Source organism: Centropristis striata, chromosome 17 (genome assembly GCF_030273125.1).
Source record: "Centropristis striata isolate RG_2023a ecotype Rhode Island chromosome 17, C.striata_1.0, whole genome shotgun sequence".
NCBI lineage: Eukaryota > Metazoa > Chordata > Actinopteri > Perciformes > Serranidae > Centropristis > Centropristis striata.
In genome coordinates, this window is record NC_081533.1 from 17,768,434 (window position 1) to 17,794,612 (window position 26,179).

Genomic DNA, 26,179 nt, shown 5'->3' on the forward strand with positions numbered 1-26,179 from the left:
CCCACCTTGATATGAAAGTTTAATGTGAGTTTTATATGAATGGCACTTTACTGTGTTGTGTGTGGAAGGTCCCTTTAACTTTTTTTGGTAATTTATTTTTTTTATTTTATCTTTTTTTAAATGATTTTGTGTCTTTAAAGCAATTTAGGTTTTTTTCAGTAATTTTGTCTTTTTTGTAATTTATTTATATATATATATTATATAAATATAATTAACTAAATTTAAATAAATATATATTATTATATATAATATTATATATATTAATAAATTATATAAATATAATTTATATATAATATAAATATATATTATATATAAATTATATATATGTGATATGTATATATGTATATATGTATGTATATATATATGTGTATGTATATATGTATATATATATATATGTGTATATGTATATATGTATATGTATATATATGTATATGTATATATGTGTATATGTATATGTATATATATGTATATATATATATATATATATATATATATATATATACATATACATATATACATATATATATATGTATATGTCCCTTCCAATCCTGTCTCTCATCTCTACATCTATTTGTGCATATATATATATATATATATATATATATATATACATATATATGAAAAAGTACGTGTATGTATCTTTTTCATATTTATATATATATAAACACGCACAAATAGATGTAGAGATGAGAGACAGGATTGGAGGGACACAACCATGCTCTACGTCAGACGAGACGATGACGCCTGATGGGAAACACCTGCGTCAGTGAACACGTGACCTGAAAACTATAGCGCGCTCTCTCCTCGCGGGGGCGCGCTCATCTTTCTGTTAACACTTTTCTGCTGACAGGAAGTTCAGCTAATGAACCAACAAGAACAAAAACTACTTCTACTCAAATATCGTTTGGAGGTCTCATTCTGTAAATTGAATTTGCAGGTAAAGTTGGGGCTGTAATGTGGAATTTAATTTCTACTTAAACTAAGTGACCTGCCAAGCTAAAGAATAGTTAAATATTTATTTTTTGTAAATCTCTGAAGTGCTATTATGTGCTTACTAAATGTGATTATGATCAGATATTTAAAAGTTACCAAAACTGTGCTTACAAACTGGTAGATGGCAGAACTGGATCTGTGTGAACTTATCACACCAATAATACAGTATTTGTTTGCAACAGTCCTGTGGGCGACCATGTATGGGATGCCATTTTAATATTAAGTTAATAAATACATTTTAAAAACACACATATAAAGGTACTAAATATACAAATTAGTCAATTTAGTTAAATTAATAAATACACTTTTTCTTTTTTCAGAAGATGTTTTTCAAAGGACTGCCTTTATTTATTTCAGGGTACTTTAATTTTTATTTATTTCCATTTTTATATTAAAATAATTGCTGTGTGGTTATCTCACAAATGTGGAGTCCTCAAATTAAATGTTCCCTTAAAAAATGAAATTAATAATAATAATAATAATAATAATAATAATACACTGCAAAAAAAGCCAACTTGTATTTTTTGGCCTAAAACAGTGATTTAAGTTGGTAAAACTTGGAAATATAAATTATTGACATTTAGGGCAATAATGTAAGTTAGCACAACAAAAGAAGCCAGTTGTCTGCTCAAAAACAAGTTGGTGAGTTGTTGTTACTTATATCTTTAAGTTGGGGTTCACAACAAGGGACAATAGTTCTGCTAACTCTTATTTCTTTGTTGTGAAATGCGGGAAAGCGGTGAAATTCGGTCATTAGCGAAAGCTAGCGGCTAACTGATGCTAGTGGCTAACTGATGCTAGCGGCTAACTGATGCTAGCGGCTAACTGATGCTAGCGGCTAACTGATGCTAGCGGCTAACTGATGCTAGCGGCGCTGCTTGTTACAGCCACAAGAGTACCCATTAGCGTATCAATGCTAACTCAAAATTGACATTTCATAGCAGCGTTACAATCGTGCCAATTCAGCACATTGCAGAAGTTAGCGGAAGTAAGGATTAAAAGTTATTACAATGTAAAATTATAAATTAGTACAACTTACAGTTACATGTAGTCAGTTACATTTAATGAAGCTACAATGATGAAAAACATATCCACTATGTTCAGCTGTACCTATAATATAACATAATAGTGGACAATATTATATAACACTATATTTAAAATACAAAATGCTTTAAAAAAATCATGATTAAAATGAGTTGTGGAGGGGATTGTGTAGGCTGCAGAGATGTACTCAACTCTCTGAACTCAACTTTATTCTTAAAGCACTTTTAAACAACCACAGCCGCAACAAAGTGCAGTACATAAATAAACAGAAGAAGAACAATAAAATAAATAAAACAGGAATAAACACTAAAATAAATAGTTTCATTGCTTTAAAAGAAAAAAAACAATAAATAAAAGCAAACCATAAAACACTAAAAACAAGAACAGAGTCTCATGCGTGGTCGAAGGAATAAAAATAGGTTTTAAGGTTGTCACGGCCCAGGAGACTGAGTCATTTTACTTACAAAAACAGCACAAACGTGTGTTTAATATTGTCTGAGCTCCATCTTCCTTGTTTGTCTCTCCATCAGGGGGCCAGGGAGGGTTTGGTGCCCACCCACCCATGGGAGTCTGACACCTAAAGGTTGGGATTCACCCAGAGGAGAAGCCACTCAGAGGCCTAATGACCAAGGTGAGGACATTTACACTGACGGGTTTTAGCATTTCATTCACCCAAAGCTGCACAATCAGTTACATTACAGATGTTGTGCACTTAATTTAATGCACATTCTCATATAATTCTACACTGTATAAACTTTCTGTAGATTTTAAAGTTTAAAAACTGCTAAACCATGACAGTAAAAGACCGTAAAATGATAAATGGGTTAATTCAGTTTCAGAAAAAATTGAAATACCATAAATGTACAGTTGAAACCAGAAGTTTACATACACTATATAAAAAGACATAATGGTAAGAGTGTGTCATTATCCAGAGTGAAACGAGTCCTGTACCGACATGGGCTGAAAGGCCACTCTGCCAGAAAGAAGCCATTACTCCAAAAGAAACATAAAAAAGACAGATTACAGTTTGCAAATGCACACAGGGACAAAGACCTTAATTTTTGGAGACATGTCCTGTGGTCTGACAAAACTGTTATCTGGCTGTTTTATGTTTATTTTGGAGTAATGGCTTCTTCCTGGCAGAGTGGCCTTTCAGCCCATGTTGGTACAGTACTCGTTTCACTGTGGATAATGACACACTCTTACCAGCTTCAGCCAGCATCTTCACAAGGTCTTTTGCTTTTGTTCTTGGGTTGATTTGCACATTTTGGACCAAAGCACGTTCATCTCTGGGACACAGAGCCCGTCTCCTTCCTGAGCGCTATGATGGCTGGACATTCCCATGTTGTTTATACTTGGGTATAATTATTTGAACAGATGAATGTGGCACCTTCAGGCATGTGGAAATTGCACCCAAGGATGAACCAGACTTGTGCAAGTCCACAATTCTCTTCCTGATATCTTGATTGATCTCTTTTGACTTTCCCATGATGTCACACAAAGAAGCAGTGTGTTTCAGGTGTGCCATAAAATACATCCACAGGTGTGTCTCCAATTAACTCAAATGTTGTCAATAAACCTATCAGAAGCTTCCAAAGACATGACAGCATCATCTGGGCTTTCCCAAATTGTTTCAAGGCATAATACTGTTAGTGTATGTAAACTTCTGACTTTAAAGAAAGTAATAAAAAAATTGTCTAAAAAAATCTGTCTCTTATTATTCTGGCATTTAGCAAATAGAAATAATTTTCGTAATCCTAACGGACCTAAAACAGGAAAAGTGATTGTCTGATTTCATGTCAGACAGTGAGAAAAAAAGCATATGTCTTTTTATATAGTGTATGTAAACTTCTGGTTTCAACTGTATATGTGTATGTATGTTTTACTGGGGTTTTTTGTTTTTTGAAAAATACATTACTCCACTGTACACTGGCATATATATATATATATATATATATACATGCAAGCATAACTGTAATTTTTGCATTTATCTTTTGTAAAAGAAATATTTTTTCTCACTGTTAAATGTACTAAACACCATATCTCTAACAAAAATATACTGAAATAAAATAGTTACATTAATGCAAGATAGGCATAACAGCCACATGGAGTGCTTATATTACACTGTAAAAAATGTCTAGATTTTACAGTGAAAAACTGCTAAACCATGACAGTAAACAACATAAAATGATAAATGGGTTAATTCAGTTTCAGTAATAATGAAACATTGTTAATGTTTATAAAACATTACTCCTCTGTAAAATACACTGGCACCGTGTTTGTAACAAAAATATACTGTAATATATATACAAGCTTCACTGTTTATTTATTTATCTTTTGTAAAAACGTATAATTTTTCTAACTGCTAAATGTATTAAACACCATATCTCTAACAAAAATATACTGTAATATTTAATTGTAAAATCTTTAATTTATGCAGCATTTATAAAGTATTTTCTTGTCAATTATATGGCAAAACAGCGTTTCTTTTGATGGAAAAACGTTTTATTCATACAGTAAAAAGTGGAATAAAATGGCAATATTAAACGTGAAATCAACAGTGCCAATATCTTTTTACGGGAATATTTTAAAAAGTTCTATCGTAAAGTTCAGGCAACCACAGCTGCCGTTTTTTTTTTACCATAAAAGCAACAGTTGTTGTTTTTTTTTACAGTGTACCTGACATATAGTATGTGCTGTCTTTGGAAACTTTGGGACATCTAAGTTTTTTGAGGGTTTGTTTAGTTGCATAACTGTGAATTGGTAAAGATGGACTCACCAAAGGGTTAAAGGGTTAAATGTTAAATGATATTGAGCAACATGTTGTGCCTTATCATTTTGTTGTGCAAATATAAATTAGTTTGGTAAAGAGTTTGAGGGTTTCCGCCTAATTTAAATCTTTAACTTAGTTTATTCTATGTAATCCAGTTGACTGAGTTGTATATTTAGACTGAAGTGAAACAGAAGTCTTTGATCTTTTGTCAGTGGATCCTTCAGGCTAATAATGTTCTCCTGTGGAAAAGATGAATCACTGGTTTCACACATGGGCGTGTTTGTCTGGGGGAACCCACCTCTGACTACTAGGTGTGTTCGGATCGGTTGCTATGGAGATATTGACCAACTGTGGAGACTGTTGACTCATGAGAGGTATTTTTTAAAATAGGACTCTATATTGATGGAAGGACTCATTATTTTCTGCCGAAATGGAAGAAATCGTTTGAGTTTGGACTTAGATAGATAGTATCTTTGGACAAATGTCTGAATTTAAAAATTAAAAAAAGGAATGTACTTATTTAATATTATTAATTATTATTTATATTATTTATTTCTCTTTTATTTTTTACTTGTAACGTTTTAGTTTATGTGTGCATCTTGAGAAAAACTGAAAACAAAAAAATTAATTGAATAAAACAATAAAATAAGAGTTACTTGAATTATTTATATATATATATATATATATATATATATATATATATATAAATATATATATATATATATACACAAATATATAATTATGAATAACAAAGATATAAATACTTATTAATAAATTATATATATATAATTATGAATAAAAATATATATAAATACATATTAATAAATCATAAATTATTTTAAAAATAAGTAATTCAAGTAATTTCTATTTTTATTCAGTTTTAAATATTTTCCCAAGAAAGAAACATATAAAACCAAAAATAACTTCAATATATATATTCATATTTTATATTTTTTAGTATATATAATTATGAATAAAAAATATATAAATACTTATTATTAAATCATAAATTATTCTAAAAAATAAATAAATTGTTTCCCAAGAAGAACACATATAAAACTGAAAATAACTTTAATATTTTTTATAAGTGTTATTTTAAAACCCTTTGTGGTAACTATTTTATATAAGAAGGCTGGAGAGGAACAGAAGGCAATAATAAGCATGTTAGTGATACAAGAAAGCTGAGAGAGGGATTCTGAAGTACTTAGAATAAGTTTTTCTATCGCCCAGTTTTTGTATTTCTTAAAGAAAGAAAGTCTAATAAAATGTAAATACTTTAAAATCATGTTAAAAAGTATGCCGTTTCATCAGATGGACGATGATTTTGTCAAGTCGGCCTCTGAACTCTCCTTCCACTTTAAGTCCTGATTCAATCAAGTTTCCGCACTTTTTTGTTTCTTCTGTGGTTGAGTCAGAGGGCCGGGCTAAGACTGCCGCAGACAGGCAGGAAATAAAAGTCTCTGAGAGAGAGAGAGAAAGAATCTGTGTGTTCAGGGACGTGTTTGTCCTTGCATGAGTGCTTTCCTCTCCACTCTCTGCTCAGACGTGTCGTGTCCCACCGCCAACTCACTCTACAAGGTAAGTTTAACGTTTTACCTTCTAAAGTCAGTGTAAGTAAGTGAGATATTTTCCTTCTTTGTCCTTTTACTTGTCTTTTAGTCTGCAGCTTTTTTCTCATTTTTCCTCCCATTCTCTTCTTTCCCTGTTTGCTCATCACATTCCTTCTCCTGAAATCAGCTGAGGACTCTCTCAACGGGACAATGAAACTTTAGTCTTAGACTCCAGTCTCTCTAACATCCAACTTTCCATTCAAACTTTTTGCTTCTTCTCTGCTCCAACTTTTCTGTTATCAGTGAGGAAAATGCAACCTTTAATTTCCTTCCACAATGTGCAGCTTCCTCCACCTCATCCTGCTCTTATTTGCAGCAACTTCCTCAAAATTTGGGTGTGGTATTAAAGCGGTACACAGCAAAAAAAAGGTGTGTTAAAAACAAAATAAAAACAGTAAATCTGAGGGAAATGATCTTGCTGCATGGACAGATAATTTACCTTGACAAGATTTCTTAAATTAAGATTGTTAAATCTAGAAATAAGCATGTTGAACGCTTAAATTAAGAAATTAACTCTTAAAACAAGATACAAAAAATCTTGTCATGTGAAATTATCTGTCCATGCAGCAAGATATTTTCCCTTAGACACACCTTTTTTAAAGTGTAACAGACTCTGATCTTGCTTCTTAGTTGAGAAAAGTAAGAAAAAAACACACACTTTCTTACAGCATTAAAATAGCTCTTTAAAATTCATATTCTCTTTCATTCATATATCTTTTTATCTGTCTCTTTCCTCTTTGTTCTCTGGTCTTCTCAGTTTCTCTCTCTCTGCATCACTCTGTCTGATTGCAGCCTCCTAATCTTATAAACATACAGTGCATGAAGCCATACAAGCACGCACACACACACACACACACACACACATTCTTGTACTTCTATCTTTGTGAGGACCCTCATTGGAAAAACGGATTCCCTAATTTCATTAGTTTTAGTTTTAATTTTGTCATGAATTTTTGTTTTCAAATTCAGTTCGCCTTAATTTGTTTTAAGTGCGAGTTTGCTAGTTTTAGTTTAGTATTTATAAGTTTTAGCGTTAGTGTTAGTGTTTTGTAATGGGGTATTTGTTGGGTGGGAGATTAAAAGAGGTCACAGTAAATTTTGCCTTTATTTCCTTTGTCTTATCCATCTTCATTATGTATGAAAAAAGTTGACAAAGACGAGAACGAAGAACATTTTCACTATAATTTTAGTTCGTTTTGTAACCACACAATACAGTTTCAGTTAATTATCATTATCATGTAACCTTTAACCCTTAAAACAAAGTCTGAAATCTTTAAAAAAGCCTTAAAGAAGTGAGGACCGGCCGAAATGTCCTCACTTTGCAAAAACGTCCTCACTCTGTTGGTTAAAATCGTGTTCTGGTCCTCACTGTGTAGGAAGAACAAGAACATACACACACACACACACACACACACACTCTCTCTCTCTGTATACATGCAGCATCAGTTGACAGATTGCTCTCAGATCTCTCCTCCTGCATATTGTCCGCTCTCATATTTCTGTCTGGTTATCAACGCATGAATGACTGATGGGGTCAGTGACCCTCTAGTCTATCTGTGACCCTTTGTCTCCACCTGAACCCCTCTGACCTCCACCCGTCTCCACCTAAACAAACACCACGACCGCTACAACGGCCGAGGCCAAAAAGGGGAAGTTCCTGTGTTCCTAACGCCTCCACCGTCTTGTCTGTGATAGCGTTATTAACCCTCTAAATAAGTCTATTGTAACTGTTTTTGAATACTTTTGATTTTGCCCTTCATGTACTACATGGAAATGTTTATAATACCCATATTTGGTATCCATTTTTTCTTTTCTCCTATATGATCCGACAATTATATTCACACTTTAACCTACTTGAAGATTAACCAAGTTGAAAAATTGTACTATTTACTACAATAAAAGCCACAAATATGCTCAATGAACTGTTTTGGAACTTGAAAATGTAAACATAGGATACAAATATGAACATATAAAAAGGTAAAACTTTAGATATAATAAAACTATATACAAAAAAGTCCCATAAAAACTGTATATTTATAGGCTTTTTCCCCTTGTTATGTGTGAAATGACACAGAGAGCTACACCAACGCTCAAATATTTCTGTACTATCAAATTAAAGCGATCACATATTTGGTTTTACATGAGCTAGGAATGTCAAACAAAAACTGGGAGAAAGTTTCAAGTCTGTACTTTGGAGTGAAGTTGATAGCAGCGCTCCATGTGACCTAGTTTTTTTAGTTAAAAGTCTAATGATCTGATCAGGACGGCACGATCAGAGACCCCAGAGGGTTAAGTCTCACTTTTGAATGTATTCCTCATTTATTTTCTTTCATTGTTTCGACTTGATAGGATTATTGTCCTATTATTGCCTACTATTGTCCTATTGTGTGATTATTGTATTGTGTTAGAGATTAATGAGATTAATGAGATTATCATTTTCAATCAGTGCATTCTAAAGATTAAATCTTTAATGCCTCCTGCTGAAACAGTAAAAGCCTAAAAATAGACATTTAAAGAGTCCCCATAATTACCTAAACAATGCAATTTAAAGCATGGGTCTCAAACTCGCGGCCCGTGGGCCAATTGTGGCCCTCGTGACGATATCTTGTGGCCCCCACCTTGATATGAAAGTTTAATGTGAGTTTTATATGAATGGCACTTTACCGTGTTGTGTGTGGAAGGTCCATTTAATTACTTTTTTGGTTATTTTGTGTCTTTTTTTTTGGTAATTTTGTAATTGGTAATGTTGTCTTGCATCAGGGAGGCCTAGTGACTCATTGACATTTGCAGAGTTCATAGATGAATGAGGAATGATGGCGGCGAGGGGATGATGGTGGAGATAATCGGGGGTGTTCATGAATTTCTTTGGGGGTAACTAAATTCCTCACTACCTCCCTGATTGGAAAATGTTGCAGTCTGCATAGAAGGAGGGTATACAGGGACAGGGTGATAATGGAGGAAGAGCTGGAGTCAGAGTGGAAAGATGGAGCAGCCAGTACTTTGCTCTCCCAGTAATTAGCCGCTTGGTGTTTAGCGTTAGCCAGGAACCAGGAACCCGACTCTACTCCCCCCCCACGCGGCGCCCTATCCAACAGGCCGCAGGTAGGCTTTCATCACACCGGCTCCGATTACCTGCCACATATAAGCTAACCAGGCCAGGTGAGCGCTAGCCCTCCTTCTCTCCAGACCTCTAGATCCCTTACACACACACTCACATCGGGTCACACACACTCCAGTGGACACGCAGAATGGAGCCGGAGTCAGACAGCATGCCGGAGGTACCCGGGGAGATCATACAGTTAAGTGGATCGGCCCTTTTTCTCTGCATCTTTATTTACTCTTGAAGTCCCAGCAGTGTAACTTTAACTCGGGGCCCCTGCATGCCGCTGCCTCGGGCCCTTTCTCTGCCTCCTCGCTGCCGAACCTCCTCAACTTCTCTCCTCTACCATTTTATACACTCATCTGTTTTAATCAAGTCCTATCCTCTTATCATTGTGTGTCTTTTTTTGGTAATTTTGTGTCTTTTTTTGGTAATTATGTGTCCCTTTCTGTCATTTTTTTTTTTTTTTTTTGTCATTTTGTGTCTTTTTTTGTTGTCATTTTGTGTCTTTTTTTAGTAATTTTGTCTTATTTTGGTAATTTTGTGTCTTTTTTTAGTAATTTTGTCTTATTTTGGTAATTTTGTGTCTTTTTTTTAGTAATTTTGTTTCTTTTTTGGTAATTGTGTGTCTTTTTGTAGTAATTTTGTCTTTTTTTTGTAATTTTGTGTCTTTTTTGGTAATTTTGTGTCTTTTTGTAATAATTTTGTGTCTTTTTGTAATAATTTTGTGTCTTTTTTGGTAATTCTGTCTTTTTTTGGTCATTTTGTGACTTTTTTTCTGTCATTTTGTGTCTTTTTTGGTCATTTTGTGTCTTTTTTGGTCATTTTGTGTCTTTTTTATCCTCTTATTTTGAAACATCTTGCTCATGCACTCTAAAAAAAGGCAACCTGGTCTCACAGGAATCCGTGAAATAGCCACGGATTCGCTTAACTCAAAATCCGTGGAATAGCCACGGAATCACTCAAATTTCCGTGAAACTCACACAGATTTTGCTACAATGCAAGTTAATGACAGTCATATCCCGTGGCTATTCCAACATACAAAGTGATTATGTACATTCACTGAGTGAATATTTAGATAATAAAACATATATTTCTCGCTAGAAATGTGATCAAAATCCATTTTTATGCAGAAGTCAAAATATTGATTTTTTTTCACTAAAAATGAGAGAACTGTCCGCCATGTTTTTTGTTCTGACCGCCGGGACCTTCAAAGTCACGTGACTTGGAACATATATATATATTCACTCTGCTGCACCGTCCTCCTCTCTATGTGACTTGTTTTGGTCAGTAAACACCACTTGTTCATCGATCATTTACAAAAAATGAGTTGCAAAACCATAAACTGATATCAGGAGATGAGAGAGGCGTGAAATGATCTTCCAAACTGAAACCCCCGAAACGAAAAGGGGCGTAGCTGCTGCTGCTGCTGACATCCTGTTTCACTTTCCATGATGCCGATATTAGCGCTGATTATTTAAACGGTGTTACAGATAACACATCTCTTTATTAAAGGCTTTTTAAGCTCCTATAATATGTTTATAATAAACACTTAGAGCCTTAAGGACAAAAATATCCCCATTAAAACCCCTATTTCTGATCCCACAGCCATTACAGCATAAAATTTTGTATTCTATTATATCAGTACTGCAAAAAAGGTGTGTCTAAAAACAAGATAAAAGCACTAAATCTGAGGGAAATGATCTCTTCTTTCTCACTAGAAATGTGATTATTTAAACGGTGTTACAGATAATACAGGAGCTGTGGCAGCGTGTCCTCAGTTGACTCTAATCATTATAATCATGCTAACTGTTTGTTTTCCGGTCCTACTTTATCAGTTCTGGTTGCTGCCTGGCGCCAAACTGCTGACTCATATAATGATAGTTTTCTTAGAGAGTGCAGTTAGAGCTTCACCCGTACTGTTATCACTGTAAGACTTTGCTGTAAATTTACAGTCAAATTCTAACAGTAACTTGCTGTATTATGATTGTACAGTATATTGCTGTAAAAACAATGCATTGTGGGAGTTATCGTGATTGCTCAGGCATTCCAACGGTCAAAATTATATTTTTACAGGAATTTACTGTTTTCAGCTGAGCATGTTGGGAAAATAAAGCCGTTATTTTCGAAAAGAAGAAAAGTTTTATTTTATTTCTTTTTTGTCTGGGCTGAAATAATCATAATGTGTTGTTTTTCCAGTAATCCTAATATAGAGTTTAAATGGATTAGTGGATTTAGAGTTAAACATTTAAACGTTGCGCTATTTTTTTTCTTCGTTACGAGACAGTAAACGGACCTGTATTTCTATAATACAGTAGATGTACTGTAAATTTTACAGTAACTTACTGGCGAAACTGCTGACAGTAATTTACTGTAATTTTACAGTAAAGAGTTTTACAGTGTAGTGTTGATTTTAACACTTTGATATTTGGAAAGATGCATAATGATGCTGGAGTTTAATTTTCTTTAAAAGCATCAACCCATCAGGCTTTCCTTATCAGGAGAGAGGAGAGTTCAGCAGAATGTACTTGCTGCTACACGCTTTGATAAGGTTTCAAATGTTTGTGTTATCATCCAGGAAGAGCGTTTTGATTATCTGCAGAGGCACCAAAGTGCAAAAATGAACCAGATAAGTTTGAGTCAGATATCTTAGAATTTAGTTCTGGATTTTACAAAACCAATGAAGTGTCTTTTTCTTCTGTTATCACATGCTTATGTTGATTAGTTGATTGGTCAATTAAACCAAACATTTGGAAAAAGTTATTATGTCCTGCTGCCAGTAGGGTCGTTATTTTTAGAAATGCCCCTGTGCATATCATAGGCACGAAAAATTGGATTTTGGTGTATGCATTGCACATAATTTTAAAGAGACCAGGTTGCAGAAGCACTCAACAACCTCCAGATCTGAAAGCTAAGCTAATGTGGAAGTGCCTTAAACCTGCATTCTTTCTAATGGCCAGCAGGGGGCGACTCCACTGGCTGCAAAAAGATAAAATGGTCAGATAAAATGACCCTATTTCTCACTTGATTTATTACCTCAGTAAACATTTTCCTAATGAGTTTAAAGTCCAAATTGCTAGTTTCGAGTCTTCTTCAATCTAACATGATGCTCATTTTGGAAACGATTGTCTCATTTAGGGTAAAATAGAAGATTAAACCTGGTATGCTTTAGGGCGGGGCTGCCTTGTGATTGACAGACTACTATCACGTTGGAAAGTTGACTATCTAAGCAACAATTCATCTCATGATTAACTATCTATATCTGCTGAGGAAGACTGTTTAAAAGCTCTGGAAAAAATGCTTGTAAGTGGATCGTGAAGTAAGCTTTTTTTTTTTTAAATCAAAGAATGATAATCTTTTGAGTAAAAGTTCATTCTTGATCTCATAAACAAACAAAAACGAACAAACTGTCAATGGTCAACTTTCTGTGTTCTATGGACCTTTTTGTGTTGTTTGTTGGTAGCAGCGTCTCTTACCTAGTGAAAAAAATGGGAATTGTTTCCTCTTTCTATAATTTTCCAATTCCCCATTTCTATTATGTTTTGCATGAAGTGGATTCATGACATTTTAAGATTTTGATTCCTACCTGAAAACTATGACATTACATCATTGATAAAGAAGCCAAAGAGTGCATGAATCTTCATTTGTGGCACCTCTGACACTTTTGAAATGTTCTAGGACAGAGTGACAGAGAGTGAGAAATAACGCCCCAGAAACTCGTCTCTCTACAAACCTCACTTGCTTTCAGTTGTGCAAAATATAGCGCAGGAAGACAAGAACAGGCAGGAAGAGACAGACGTGTGGTTGCCTCACACACTCGCTATATAGAACGCGGTTTTCTTGTCTTCTTCTTGTGTGACACAATGGAGAAAAAAAACTTTAACCCTCTGGGCTCTGAGCCTATTTTAACCGTTTTTGCCCTTCATGTACCACATAAAAAATGTTTACTATACCCATATTTGGTATCAATTTTTTCTTCACCTATATGATCTGACAATTATTTTCTCACTTTAACCTACTTGATCAACATATTGAGCCCAAAAATTATGAATTCCGAGTTGAAAAATGATACTATTTACTACAATAAAAACCACAAATATGCTCAATGAACTGTTTTGGAACTTGAAAATGTAAACACAGGATACAAATAAACACACTCAGCGGCGGAGAAATAGAAACACTGGATCATGATTGAAAAAAAGTTGATAAGACGAAAACGAAGGACATTTTCACTATAATTTTAGTAAGTTTTGTAACCACATAATACAGTTTCAGTTAGTTATTGTTTTTTTTTTTAAACTTTAAAAAATAGTTTTTATTTTTATTTCAGTTAAAGAAAATGTTTTTTCAATTCTAGTTTTCGTTATTTCGTTAGTTTTCGTTAAGTATAATAACCTTGATATGAACATATAAAAAGGTAAAAATTTAAATATAATAAAACTATATACAAAAGTCCCATAAAACCATGTATATTTATAGGGTTTTTTTCCTTGTTAGCTGCAACTCTTCAAAACAAACTATGTGTGAAATGACACTTTTTTTTTACACGTATTTCTGTACTATCAAATTCATATCTTTGGTTTTACATGAGCTAGGAATGTCAAACAAAAATTGGGAGAAAGTTTTAAGTCTGTACTTTGGAGTGAAGTTGATAGCAGCGCTCCATGTGACCTAGTTTTTTTTATTTAAACGTCCCATGATCTGATCAGGACGCCACCATCAGAGACCCCAGAGCAGGGGTGTCAAACTCTGGCCCGCGGGCCAAATTTGGCCCGCAGTGTAATTTTATTTGGCCCGCGAGCCAATATCAAATTATTATATAATTATTGTACTATAAAAGCTGACCCGCCGGTATTATACGGCGCATTTACCGCTAATACTAGATTTATTATTGTTATTTTATTTTTAAATGTATTAACCTGTTGAAAAAGTTTATTTTGATATTTAAATCAGAAGGATGCAAATAGAAAAGAGGCATACGATTTTTATTTAATAAATTAATGACATTGATGTGTTTTTTATTTGAAATTTGATTTTGCATGTCTGCACTATTTAGTTATATATTGTATGTTTATAAGCGTTGCTGGTTCCATATTTAATGTTAAAGCAAAACATGTTTGGTATATATTAAAAGGTTTATTTGTTCAATGTTGGCCCGCGATTTTATTCAAGTTTTAAATTTTGGCCCATTGTGTATTTGAGTTTGACACCCCTGCCCCAGAGGGTTAACACAGAGAGAGGTGCACAGAGTGACTCAACCTAATCCATATCTGTCTCCTTCTCAGCTGTGACAGGATCCAGCTTGCATATCGCCACACCTGGTTTTGTGCAATGACACTAGTGTTGTGTTAGTGGGGCCTCCGTGGTGTTGTGTTTCATAACAGTGATGTAATGTAGCTCCGTGGTTGTTAAGCAGCAACACAACCCCTCATTTAGTGTCCAAGTCTAAGTGTAATAGCACTCGTCAAATCAGCCACACCCTCCACTTCAACCGTCTTCAACACCCTCAATAGCAACATTAAGGCTTTTTAAGCTCCTATAATAACTTTATAATAAATACTCAGAGCCTTAAGGACAAAAATATCCCCATTAAAACCCCTATTTCTGATCCCACATTCATGTATTCTATTATATCAGCACTGCAAAAAAGGTGTGTCTAAAACAAGATAAAAACACTAAATCTGAGGGAAATAATCTTGCTGCATGGACAGATGATTTCACTTGACAAGATTTCTTAAATTAAGATTGTTAAATCTAGGAACAAGCATGTTGAACGCTTAAAATAAGGAATTAACTCTTAAAACAAGATAAATTATCCAACACTTCTAAATCTAAAGGTTTTTTTTATCTTGGTAAGAAACAAATAATTTGCAGTGCACTCTGCTCGGGCCAGTTCATCGCTGCTCGCAGCTTTAATTTATTTTTTTGTACATTTTTTGTCTCTTTTTGGACATTTTGTGACCAAAAGAAGATGTAAAAAGACACAAAATGACCAAAAAAAAAGACACAAAAAGATCCCTCAAAAAAGACAAAAAGGTTGTTTTTTTTATCTTGTAAGAAACAAATAATTGTCAGTGCACTCTGCCTTCTACTCTTGTCTTAAGAGTTAATTTCTTATTTTAAGCGTTCAACATGCTTATTTCTAGATTTAATAATCTTAATTTACGAAATCTTGTCAAGTATCTGTCCATGCAGCAAGATCATTTCCCTCAGATTTAGTGTTTTATCTTGTTTTTAGACATACCTTTTTTGCTGTGAGGCTTTCAATCCAGAGCGCTGGCTTCAAAACTGTAGTTTTTATGATTTTCCACCAGATTGAGCCATTTCTCATGTTTGCCTTCCACTAGAGTTACTGCTGCTGTATTTTGGAGAGCTGCAGTGTTTGATGCATTGTATCAAAATGAATGTTGTTGCTTAGGGTTGACACAAAAATAAGAGCATTGAGTATAAAAAATAAATACATTTTTGGGGGAAGGGGCAGGGTTCATAAAGAAGCATCAATAGAAAGATTATGTTATGAAAATAAACACTTCTAACAGATTAAAATTTTTTAAAAATAATAATGAATACTTTGTTGTTATGGTGCAACATTTTTATCTTTTAATCTGACACTGCACAAAAAATGCATCAAAATCTATGTTGTGGCTAATCACTGATATATAACCAAGATTTGAAAAAATCCCTCTATATTATACAGAAATTTAAGTTTTTTTTCTGTAGATACAACATTGCCATTATGTAAACAAATTGGCATTTAAATGCTTAAACTCAGAAAATAAGTGAATATTTGGTCGTTGTGATCTGGACTGAAGCGTGTTTATATATTTAACTTGATAAAAGTGTGAAAATAATGAATTAATACACATTTTATGGTGTTTTTATGCAGACGTTATGTTCTTTTGAAGTGAAGCACGAGGGTTATATTGGAAGAACCTGTTTGGATGTGTCTGTGTTGTTGAGCTCTGGTCTTTGCACTTAAACACACTTTACTCAACATTTCCCGTCTTGCAGGAAAGTTCTTTCTACAGTTCGTCCAAGATGAAGTCAGAATGTCTAGAAACGGACACTCGTCTTCTGATCGTGACGAGTTTGTCACTTCCTTCATTCGTCACTAACCTGTGGGCTCGACTTCTGCTTTTACTTCTTCTAAATTCAACCAAAACTTGGACCATTCCCACATGGAAACATATGACACAACTCCATGTATTTACACTTCCTGTTTCCCCTCTTCCCCTTCTGTGGGAGAGGATCTGAGTAAACCGGCTATGACTCTGAGGCTCATTTGACATTTGATAATTTACCGTCCTTTTTTTTCTCTTCTCCTCCTGCAGTATGCTCCACTTTAAGCCAGTTCCGGGTCAGTTTGGTCCAGAGGACCGGGAGCCGGGCCTCCGCGTGTGGAGGGTGGAGAAGCTGAAGGCGGTGCTGCTGGATCCCTCCGAGGTGGGAGCCTTTTACAACGGGGACTCCTATCTGGTGCTGCAGAACCGTGGTCAACAGGGAGCCGACCTGCACATGTGGATAGGTGAGAGAGGGACAAGAAAAAACAGGGTTATGTATGTAACTACGGTTCTATGAGTTCTGGATGACAACCAGAGGCGTTGCTTTAAGCACTGGTCAGTAAGAATGAAATAGAACAGGGTTATGTAAAAGAGTTGGGGGGGAAAACTCGATACAGCTTAGTATTGCGATATTTTGCATGGCAATATTATATTGATTCATGGCCGCCAAGTATCAATATTTAGCGCCAGCCGTTTTTGTTTTTCGTAGCACTCACTTTTAGGAATATTCTGGAGATACTAGTAGTATATGAAACTAGAAGATCTAAGGAATCTATGTGGGATATCATGTCAGGAAGTTTTCGAAACAACGCTGCAAAATTAGGCTTTTTTTATGATGCTTCGTTCAAAAAAAAATTCAGCAGTGAAGCTTAAAGTGTACGAAAGTTTGAGAAAATGCTGCAGTTGTTGTCGTCCAAACATCATTAAGATACGATTCTGGAACTAGAATTTCCTTCGGGGTTAATAAAGTTCTATTTTTCACATTTTTGCCCTAAAAGCCTAAATTTGGTGCCTCTCGCACCTTCTAATGCCACTATTCCATCTCAATCATTGCACATTTTAGATAATTACTGTAAAGGAGAATAAGGGTTATTCTATGTTTTATTTAAGGCGTCTTATTTTGACAGTCTTCTTGTAAATTCTGTGGTGGATTCTGCTAACACATCCATGTGCTCTTATTTTGAAAGCCACATGTGTTTGCTTTTATTTTGAAGCGGGGTCTCAATGTGATCAAACTCCATTTTTATGCATAAACTAAGTCAAAATATTGATTTTTTTCACAAAAAAATGAGAGAACTGTCCGCCATGTTTTTTGTTCTGACCGCCGGGACCTTGAAAGTCACGTGACTTGGAACAAACCAATAGGAACAAATATCCATGGAATAGCCACGGGATATGACTGTCATTAACTTGCATTGTAGCAAAATCCGTGTCAGTTTCACGGAAATTTGAGTGATTCCGTGGCTATTCCACGGATTCCTGTGAGACCAGGTTTGCAAAACCACAAAGCACAGTCCAGTGTTTGCTCTAGTGACGGGGGTCGAGACACTGATAACCCTCCCACTAATGGTGATGACACATGAGACACAGCGCTGACCTGCTGCATCATTGTGGAGGAGAGAGGCTGGCTGGAGAGGGAGAGGAGGAGGAAGAAGTCCCGAGGGAAACTGGGATGGTTTTTGAGCGAGCGCCTCATTAAAAATGCAGGAGTGCTGTTACGGTACTCAAATGTGGCTGTTGTTTCCAGCATGTATCCGGTGCTTAGGTAACACTAAGCTGATTGTCACAGCTTGGAGAGGGCTCTCTGGGCTCAAGCTCCGTGAAGCCGCTCCCTCCTCCGCTTGTTTACCATTCATGACCCCTGTGTTGTCTTTGTGCCTCTCTCTGTTTGCTCCTGGTGTCTTTTCTCTGCTTGACCCGTCACCTCCGCCACCAGCAGCTCTTTGTTCCTCACATTGTGACACGTTCACCTCTCTGCTCTCATTTCCTAATGCTTCCTCCATCGCTTTTTCTCATCTCTCACTTCTGTTTTCTTTGGTTTCTCTTTCCTCTAATGCCTTATGCTAATTATACATCAGGAGACTTTAACCCTCTGGAGTCTCCAAAAGCTCCAAATAATCCAGACTTGTTGCCTCCATCAGACTAGAAAACAAAGCAGCGTGGAGCCCTACTGTAAATTTACCTCTAAAGTTCTGGCTGTAAACTCCATGAGGCCAGTTTCAGTTTGATGATGATATACCAAGTAAAACTGGAGACAAGCTCAAATATATTTAGTATAAAATGATAGAACTGGATGGAACCCTCTTATATGTTACATTTGACACCTTTGTTCACATTTAAAACATTTAAACATTTTATTGAGCATGATAGTGTTTTGAAAGTAAAAAAAAAATAAAAAATTCAAAATTACATTTTATGTTGGACTAAAGGACTGAAAAAGACACAAAATAACCCAAAAAAGGACACAAAATGACCAAAAAAAGACACAAAATGACTAAAAAAAGACACAAAATGACAAAAAAGACACAAAAAGACATAAAATGACTAAAAAAAGACACAAAATGACAAAAAAGACACAAAATGAGAAGACAGAATGACCACAAAAAAAACCCACACAAGACACAAAATGACTTACAAAGACATGAAAAGACATGAAAAGGATTCAAAAATGGACAAAATAGCCCTATAAGAGTTAAAAGTGTCCATAGAGTTAAAAAGATTTGGAAAAGACTTCTGGAAAACTATCGTGTCACACCAGCTCACATCATCTCAGACACACTGAGATTTTAGACAGACTGTGAATCTAGCAGGGAAACTATTTACAAGACTACAACTAGATTCTTTTAGCAGTTTTTTCCCTACCATGCAATTTTTTTCCCATCATGCTCTTATTTATTTATTAGTTTATTTAACAGGGACAGTGCATGGCTCTCAGCCGTACCAGAATTAGCTACTAGCTAAATTTCATCTGTAGTCCCTGGGCAGGAACAAATAACATAAATCTAACACAAAACAATGTTAAAATACAACACTAAAGAGATTGCAAAATAGTGAGCTAATGTTTGAGTTTTAGTTGGTAGGTGCATGACTGAGTGGATTTAAGCCATGATTTAATTTTAGATTTAAAACCAACGAATGTGCTGATGTCTCTGATCTCATTTGGTACTGATTTTAAATTTTTATTAAAAATATACTAACTGGAGGAGAAGCAGCTTTTGGCTCCAGCTGCTCTGGTGTGTGACTCAGTGGTTTGTGTTGAAAAAACAAAAAGAAGAGAAGAAGACGCCACAAAATGCCCCTCACAAAGCGGAAAAAGGGTTTCTGTTTCTGTTTTTATCACATGAAAAGTTGACTCTTTTACAGTAAAAATAGATATAAGGAAGAATAAAGGAAAGGAACATTTTGATATACATTTTTGTCCTATTTAATTATAATGTGTTTAACTGAATAATTATATTTATCAGCTCTATCAACTTCCATTTAGTGAATCAATCAATGTCTAATAATAAGGCGACATTAAGGTTGAGTTTCTCTTTGGAGGACTGTTTGAACACTTTGATTTTTACCTCTCACCTCCTCTGCTGCAGGTGAGAAGTCCTCTCGGGATGAGCAGGTAGCGTGTGCCATGCTGGCCACCCAGCTGGACAACTTCCTGGGCGGAGACCCCATTCAGCACAGACAGGTTCAGGGCTACGAGAGCCCCGAGTTCATGGCTCTCTTCCCCAGAGGGGTCAGCTACAAGGTGAGGAGGAAAAGACCCGATTCTGGATGTTTACATGCTTTAAAACCATTGAAATAAGAGAGAAATTCACACTACAAATGCCTCTATTGTCAAGAAAAGACAAATGTTTCAGCTGCACAGTTCTATTTAAAAAAAAGCTTTATTTTATTTTTTAATGAGTTCCAAGAAAGTTTCATGGAAATAATGAATTAATTTGCTACTAAGAAAAAAAAACTGCTTCGGCTTAGATATATATTCATTCATCACTCATTTTTAATATTTTTAATCCTAATTTTAATTTTAATTCAAAACGAGAGAGATACACACAAACAAAAAGACACATTAAAAAAAGGAGAAAAGTAGAATTTAGTAATTTTTAAAAAGTATTGTGAGAATTGTTATAATTCATATTGTTAAATGTTATGCTTCCCTGTTGACAAATCTCACATTTTGCATGTTAAGTGTGTCTGCAGCTTGACAATTAATTGGTTAATTGGATGTTTACCAGTTGAACTGCAATCATTTAACATTTAAGATTGTTTTGAATGTTATAATCTCTTCTTAATTTACTTGTTAACGTCAATTTAACTTGTTAACATGTTATTTTAATGTTAAATGAGAAACTGAAGGCTCTGACTTGTTGTAGCATGTTATTGCTGGATAAATCCCTTTATGACTTTATTGCTCTGAGGATATGAGACCACTGTGCCAAGGTTCATTCATGCCACTTTATTTGCACGTGCACCAAGTCAAGCTTGTTATATTTGACATTTCCTAGCAGGACATAAAACATTCAACATGAATAAACCCAGAAAAGCCACAATGCCTCTAAATCAGCTATTCTCAACCTTGGGGTCCCGAACCCAGTTGGGGTCGCGAGATGATTTCTGGGGGTCGCCAAATCATTTTGGAAGTCAGCTCTGTCTCCACTGTGTTAAAGTGTTCATGTGTTAATGTGTTTTAGTCTTTTTGGTCATTTAATGTCTTTTTTTGGTCATTTTGTGTCTTTTCTGGTCATTTTTTTGTCTATTGTGGTCATTTTGTGTCTGTTTTTGATCATTTTGTGGTCAATTTGTGTCTTTTTTTTGGTCATTTTGTGTTTTTTTTGGTCATTTTGTGTCTTTTCTGGTCATTTTTTTGTCTATTGTGGTCATTTTGTGTCTGTTTTTGATCTTTTTGTGATCAATTTGATTATTTTTTGGGTCATTTTGTGTCTTTTCTGACAAATCCCAAAGTATCAAGTTATTACTTTCCAAGGAGTCTCTGGCTTGAAGCTAACTGTTACACACTCAGGAGGTCAGAATGGACCTTTAGACTTAGATTAAAAGTAACAATAAAATATAAAAAATATATAAATGCACAGACAGAGAGATGTTTTAGTTGCTGTCTGCTTCATTATTTGTCCAAAATTCGTCGTATCAACTGAGTTTGTCTGATCTGAACTGTGAGATTCTGTTCAGTGAGTGGGGGTCAATGGGGACAACATGCATTTTAAATTGGGGGTCGACACTCAAAAAGGTTGAGAACTCCTGCTCTAAATGTATATCCCATGCATGTGTGTGGCAGGAGGGTGGAGTGGAGTCGGGCTTCAGGAAGCCTCAGGGCACCGGGACGGTGCACAGGTTGTACCAGATCAAAGGGAAGCGAAACATCCGTGCCAAGGAGGTGGAGCTGTCCTGGAGCAGCTTCAACAAAGGGGACTGCTTCATCCTGGACCTTGGAGAGGTGAGGACACAAAAAGTCTGCCAGCTTTGATAACCTGAAGCTCTTTGAAATGTTGCTGCAATCCAAAATAAAGTTTCGGTAACACTTTATATTAGGGAACACATATTCAACATTGATTAGTTGCTTACTAGCATGAAAATAAGTAACATATTGGCTCTTTAATAGCCGTTATTAACCCTTTGATGCACAACATGGTCTAAAGTGACCCGACAGAGTTTTTATGTTCTATTTATTTGCAATAAATTAATTTCATCATTCAGTATTCCAGGTTTTCCTCAATTAGTTTGTTTTTGGTCATCATACATCCTAATTTTATGTTTCTTGCTAAGCTAACTACTTAGCTAACTTCTTGGCTAATAATACAAAAACTTTTTTTCTTCATCAAGTATGAGAGGCAAAATGGAAATAATTATCTGTTGTTATCAAAAACAAGATGTTTAAAGAATACTTGGAAAATTTGAATTATAAAATAAGTTGATATAAAAAGATAGAGTACAGAAACACACAGCAGCATTAAATAACATGGGGAATGAATACGGGTCATTTTTGACCCATGTTGGGCATCAAAGGGTTAAGTAGTTATTAATGCCTTATTCTGCATGGCCTTATTATACAACCAGTTTTCCCTCAGTAACCTCAGAATTATTGCGTTTTAGTAGTAAGTAAGGGAGTTGTTGTATATGAGTTACGATCTTAATATGTTTTATTTTGTATGGACTTCATAAGTCTCTTTGCACCAATGTTAGTCGACCAGTGACCCACTTTGTAGAGCAGGGGTGGGCAACTGGAGGCCCGGGGGCCACATACGGCCCGCACCCTCACTTGAAGTGGCCCTCAGTACAACTACATGCATTTGAGCATGAAATCTTAAAAGTTCAGTGTAAAAATGCACAAAATTACTTCTTGCAATTAATGTTGGTCTGCGGTTCTTGCACTAAAAAAATAAATCACAGTAAGTGGTTATTTTTTATTTGCTTCAAACCTTTTGTATTCCTATTTATACTGTTATACATGCATTTGAGCATGAAATATGTTAAGTTACTGCACTGTAAACATATTTAAAATTGCAGTTTCATCATATCTGATGAAGTGCACGCTCCTATATGTGGCCCTGTGGTCGATAAAAAAACTGTGGCCCGCTCCAGCATTTAAGTTGCCCATCCCTGTTGGAGAGTAAAGATTGACATTACAATCTACCAATCCTCATCCAATCATCAAAAGGAGCCATCAGTCACGTCAAAGGTCTGGAGAAGGTGGCTATTTGCCGTTTCCATGGTTTCGTTCACCGCTATGTAGAGACTTGTAAAGTCCATACAAAGTAAAGCACATTAAGATCATAACTCATATACAACAACTTCCTTACTTACTACTAATAAGCAATAATTCTGAGGTTATTGAGGGAAAACTCTTAGTTAATGTCTTACTGGTTGTATAATAAGGTCATGCAGAATAAGGCATTAATAACTACTTAATAATGGCTAATTAAGAGCCAATATGTTACTTGTTTGTATGCTGATAAGCAACTTATTAATGTTGAATATGTGTTCCCAAATATAAAGTGTTATGAAAGTTTCTTGTGAATCTGAAGCTGTGAGTGTGAATATAGTGACAGCTTCACTGTTGTCGTGATCTCACGCCGTTTCTTCTTCTCCAGATCATCGTGTCGTGGATCGGGTCGCAGGCCAACATCTTCGAGAAGCAGAAGGTGCGAGAGATCGCCTCGCTGATTCGTGACACGGACCGCCACGGGAAAGCCAAGATTGTGGACACCAACGAGGGGGAGGAGCCGGACGAGATGCTCAAGGTAAGACTAGATAAAACAGACAAACATGGCTCGGCATTCACCGAAACAAAACCCTAGTAGTAATAGTACTAGTACCTCTAGAAACGGCCTGAATCTGACCCTGAAACTGAAAACGGGAAGATACTTTTCTCAATTTTACACCAAAAAAAACTCACTGGAAACTGCAAAAACTTTCAGATTGTCATCAAGATGTATTTATTATTATTAATAGGAAAGAATTTCAGTTTCCAGGTCTTCCGCAGCTGTGCTCTCAGTATCTCTGCGCTGTCATTGCAGCCGGGGAATGACTGTTACAGCACTTTCCATCCATATATAGTATATGACATCTTAAAATATGTTGTGCATCAAATGGTTAAAGGGATAGTTCAGTTCTTTAACCTTAAAGAAGTCCTGACAGTTAGTTTATAGACAGAGATGGTTGGCAGATTTGGGCAGAAGCAGGCTAGCTTTTCCCCTCTGTTTCCAGCTATTATGCTAAGCTAAGCTAACAGCCTGTAGCTTCATAATTAGTGAAGAGTGGTGTCAATCTTTTCATCTTACCCTCCACACACTGCAAAAAAGGTGTGTCTAAAAACCAGATAAAAACACTAAATCTGAGGGAAATGATCTTATAGAAATAAGCATGTTGAACGCTTAAAAAGAAGAAGAAATTAACTCTTAAAACAAGATAAATTATCTAACACTTCTAAATCTAAAGTTGTTTTTTTTTTATCTTGGTAAGAAACAAATAAGCATCAGGTCACTCTGCTCGGACCAGTTCATCGCTGCTTGCAGCTTTAATTTATCTTATTTTAAGAGTTAATTTCTTATTTTAAGTGTTCAACATGCTTATTTCTAGAATTAATAATCTTAATTTAAGAAATTAGTTTTAGATTTTAGAATTAGAAATTAGCAGTGCAAGACAGCAAATGAGTATATTCCAAAGTTTGTACAAAATGTGGAGGATTTACTTTCCAGTTCAATCACTAAAATGATTATTAATCCTGTGTTTTTGGTGAGCAGGTGCTGGGTGCGATGCCTCAGCTGTCAGAGAGCACACCAGAAGAGGACAGCAAGGCAGACGCCTCCAACTCTGCCTCCCTCTACAAGGTACCTCCTCATTCTGATACATCAAACTACCATTCACATGTGCTTCAAAGTAAAAGCATTAAACCAGGAGTCTCAAACTTGCGGCCCGCAGGCCAATAGCGTCCCTCGTGACGATTAATGATGTAGTGTCTTTTTTGGTCATTTGGTGTCTTTTTTTTTTGGACATTTTGTGTCTTTTTTTTGGTCATTTTGTGTCTTTTTTTAATAATTTTGTGTCTTTTTTTAGTAATTTTGTGGGGGGTTTTTTGGTCATTTTGTGTCTTTTTTTAAATAATTTTGTGTCATTTTTAAATAATTTTGTCTTTTTTGACATTTTGTGTCTTTTTAAAGTAATTTAGTGTTTTTTATAGCTATTTTTGTGTTTTTTGGTAATTTTGTGTCTTTTTATAGTAATTTTGTGTCTTTTTTTGTAATTTTGTGTCTTTTTTTGTAATTTTGTGTCTTTTTAAAGTAATTTAGTGTTTTTTCAGTCATTTTGTGTTTTTTTATGGTTATTTTGTGTTTTTTTGATCATTTTGTGTCTTTTTTGAAAGCCTCCAGCGGCCCCCAGGTAATTTGAGTTTGAGCCCCCTGCATTAAACTGTGAGCCTTTTGCTCCACAGGTGTCTGATGCGACAGGCTCCATGACGACGACCAAAGTGTCGGAGAAGAGCCCGTTTGCTAAGGAGCTGCTGGTTCGTGACGACTGCTTCATCCTGGACAACGGCGCCAACGGAAAGATCTTCGTCTGGAAAGGTGAGGAAATACTACTTGACCCCGAACCATCAAACCTCTGCTGCCTGAAATGCAAAACCGAGGAAAGTGATTGTTGTTACATGGCAGCGATATTCAGTATCTAATTGGATCAAATTTTAATGAGCATTGTGAAAAATAATGGTTCAAAGTCTCAGGAAGGAGTATGAACATTTCCAGCATTATCTATCGTCACTGTACAGTCATTAAAAAATCTGAAAAAGAATCGGATATTGTGGAAAAATAAGCTACATAAGAAAAAAATTGAAATATAAATTAAATAAATAAAAGTTATATGAATGTAGAAATATAAGAAACAACTATAGCTACTACTGCCAATATAAAATAATAGTTATAAGCATTTTCATATATTTTTACATTTATTTGTTTGTTTTTTCTGTATATATTTTTTAAAGCGAAAATTATTTATATATTTATTTAATTATTTTTTATATTTATCTGTCATACTGCTGATTGTATAACTACAACTAACTACTATTTCACTTGCTTTTGTTTAATTTTGCTAT

General features: G+C 35.1%; 1 protein-coding gene across 4 annotated transcripts in view; it reads left to right on the forward strand.

The window, feature by feature from the left end:
* Positions 1-714: 714 nt before the first annotated feature.
* Positions 715-26,179, forward strand: part of capgb (capping protein (actin filament), gelsolin-like b) — a 28,323-nt gene continuing 2,858 nt past the window's right edge. Inside the window, exons 1-8 of one of the 4 annotated variants that reach the window (XM_059354145.1) lie at positions 715-937; positions 2,568-2,668; positions 16,852-17,045; positions 20,169-20,323; positions 21,869-22,027; positions 23,682-23,831; positions 24,834-24,920; positions 25,523-25,655. In XM_059354145.1, the coding sequence (XP_059210128.1) occupies positions 16,853-17,045; positions 20,169-20,323; positions 21,869-22,027; positions 23,682-23,831; positions 24,834-24,920; positions 25,523-25,655 (877 nt within the window). In that variant the 5' untranslated portion in view covers positions 715-937; positions 2,568-2,668; position 16,852. Of the gene's footprint in view, positions 938-2,567; positions 2,669-5,044; positions 5,185-6,083; positions 6,389-16,851; positions 17,046-20,168; positions 20,324-21,868; positions 22,028-23,681; positions 23,832-24,833; positions 24,921-25,522; positions 25,656-26,179 lie in introns of those variants that run through there. The other 3 variants (XM_059354143.1, XM_059354144.1, XM_059354146.1) reach the window with 3 other exon arrangements.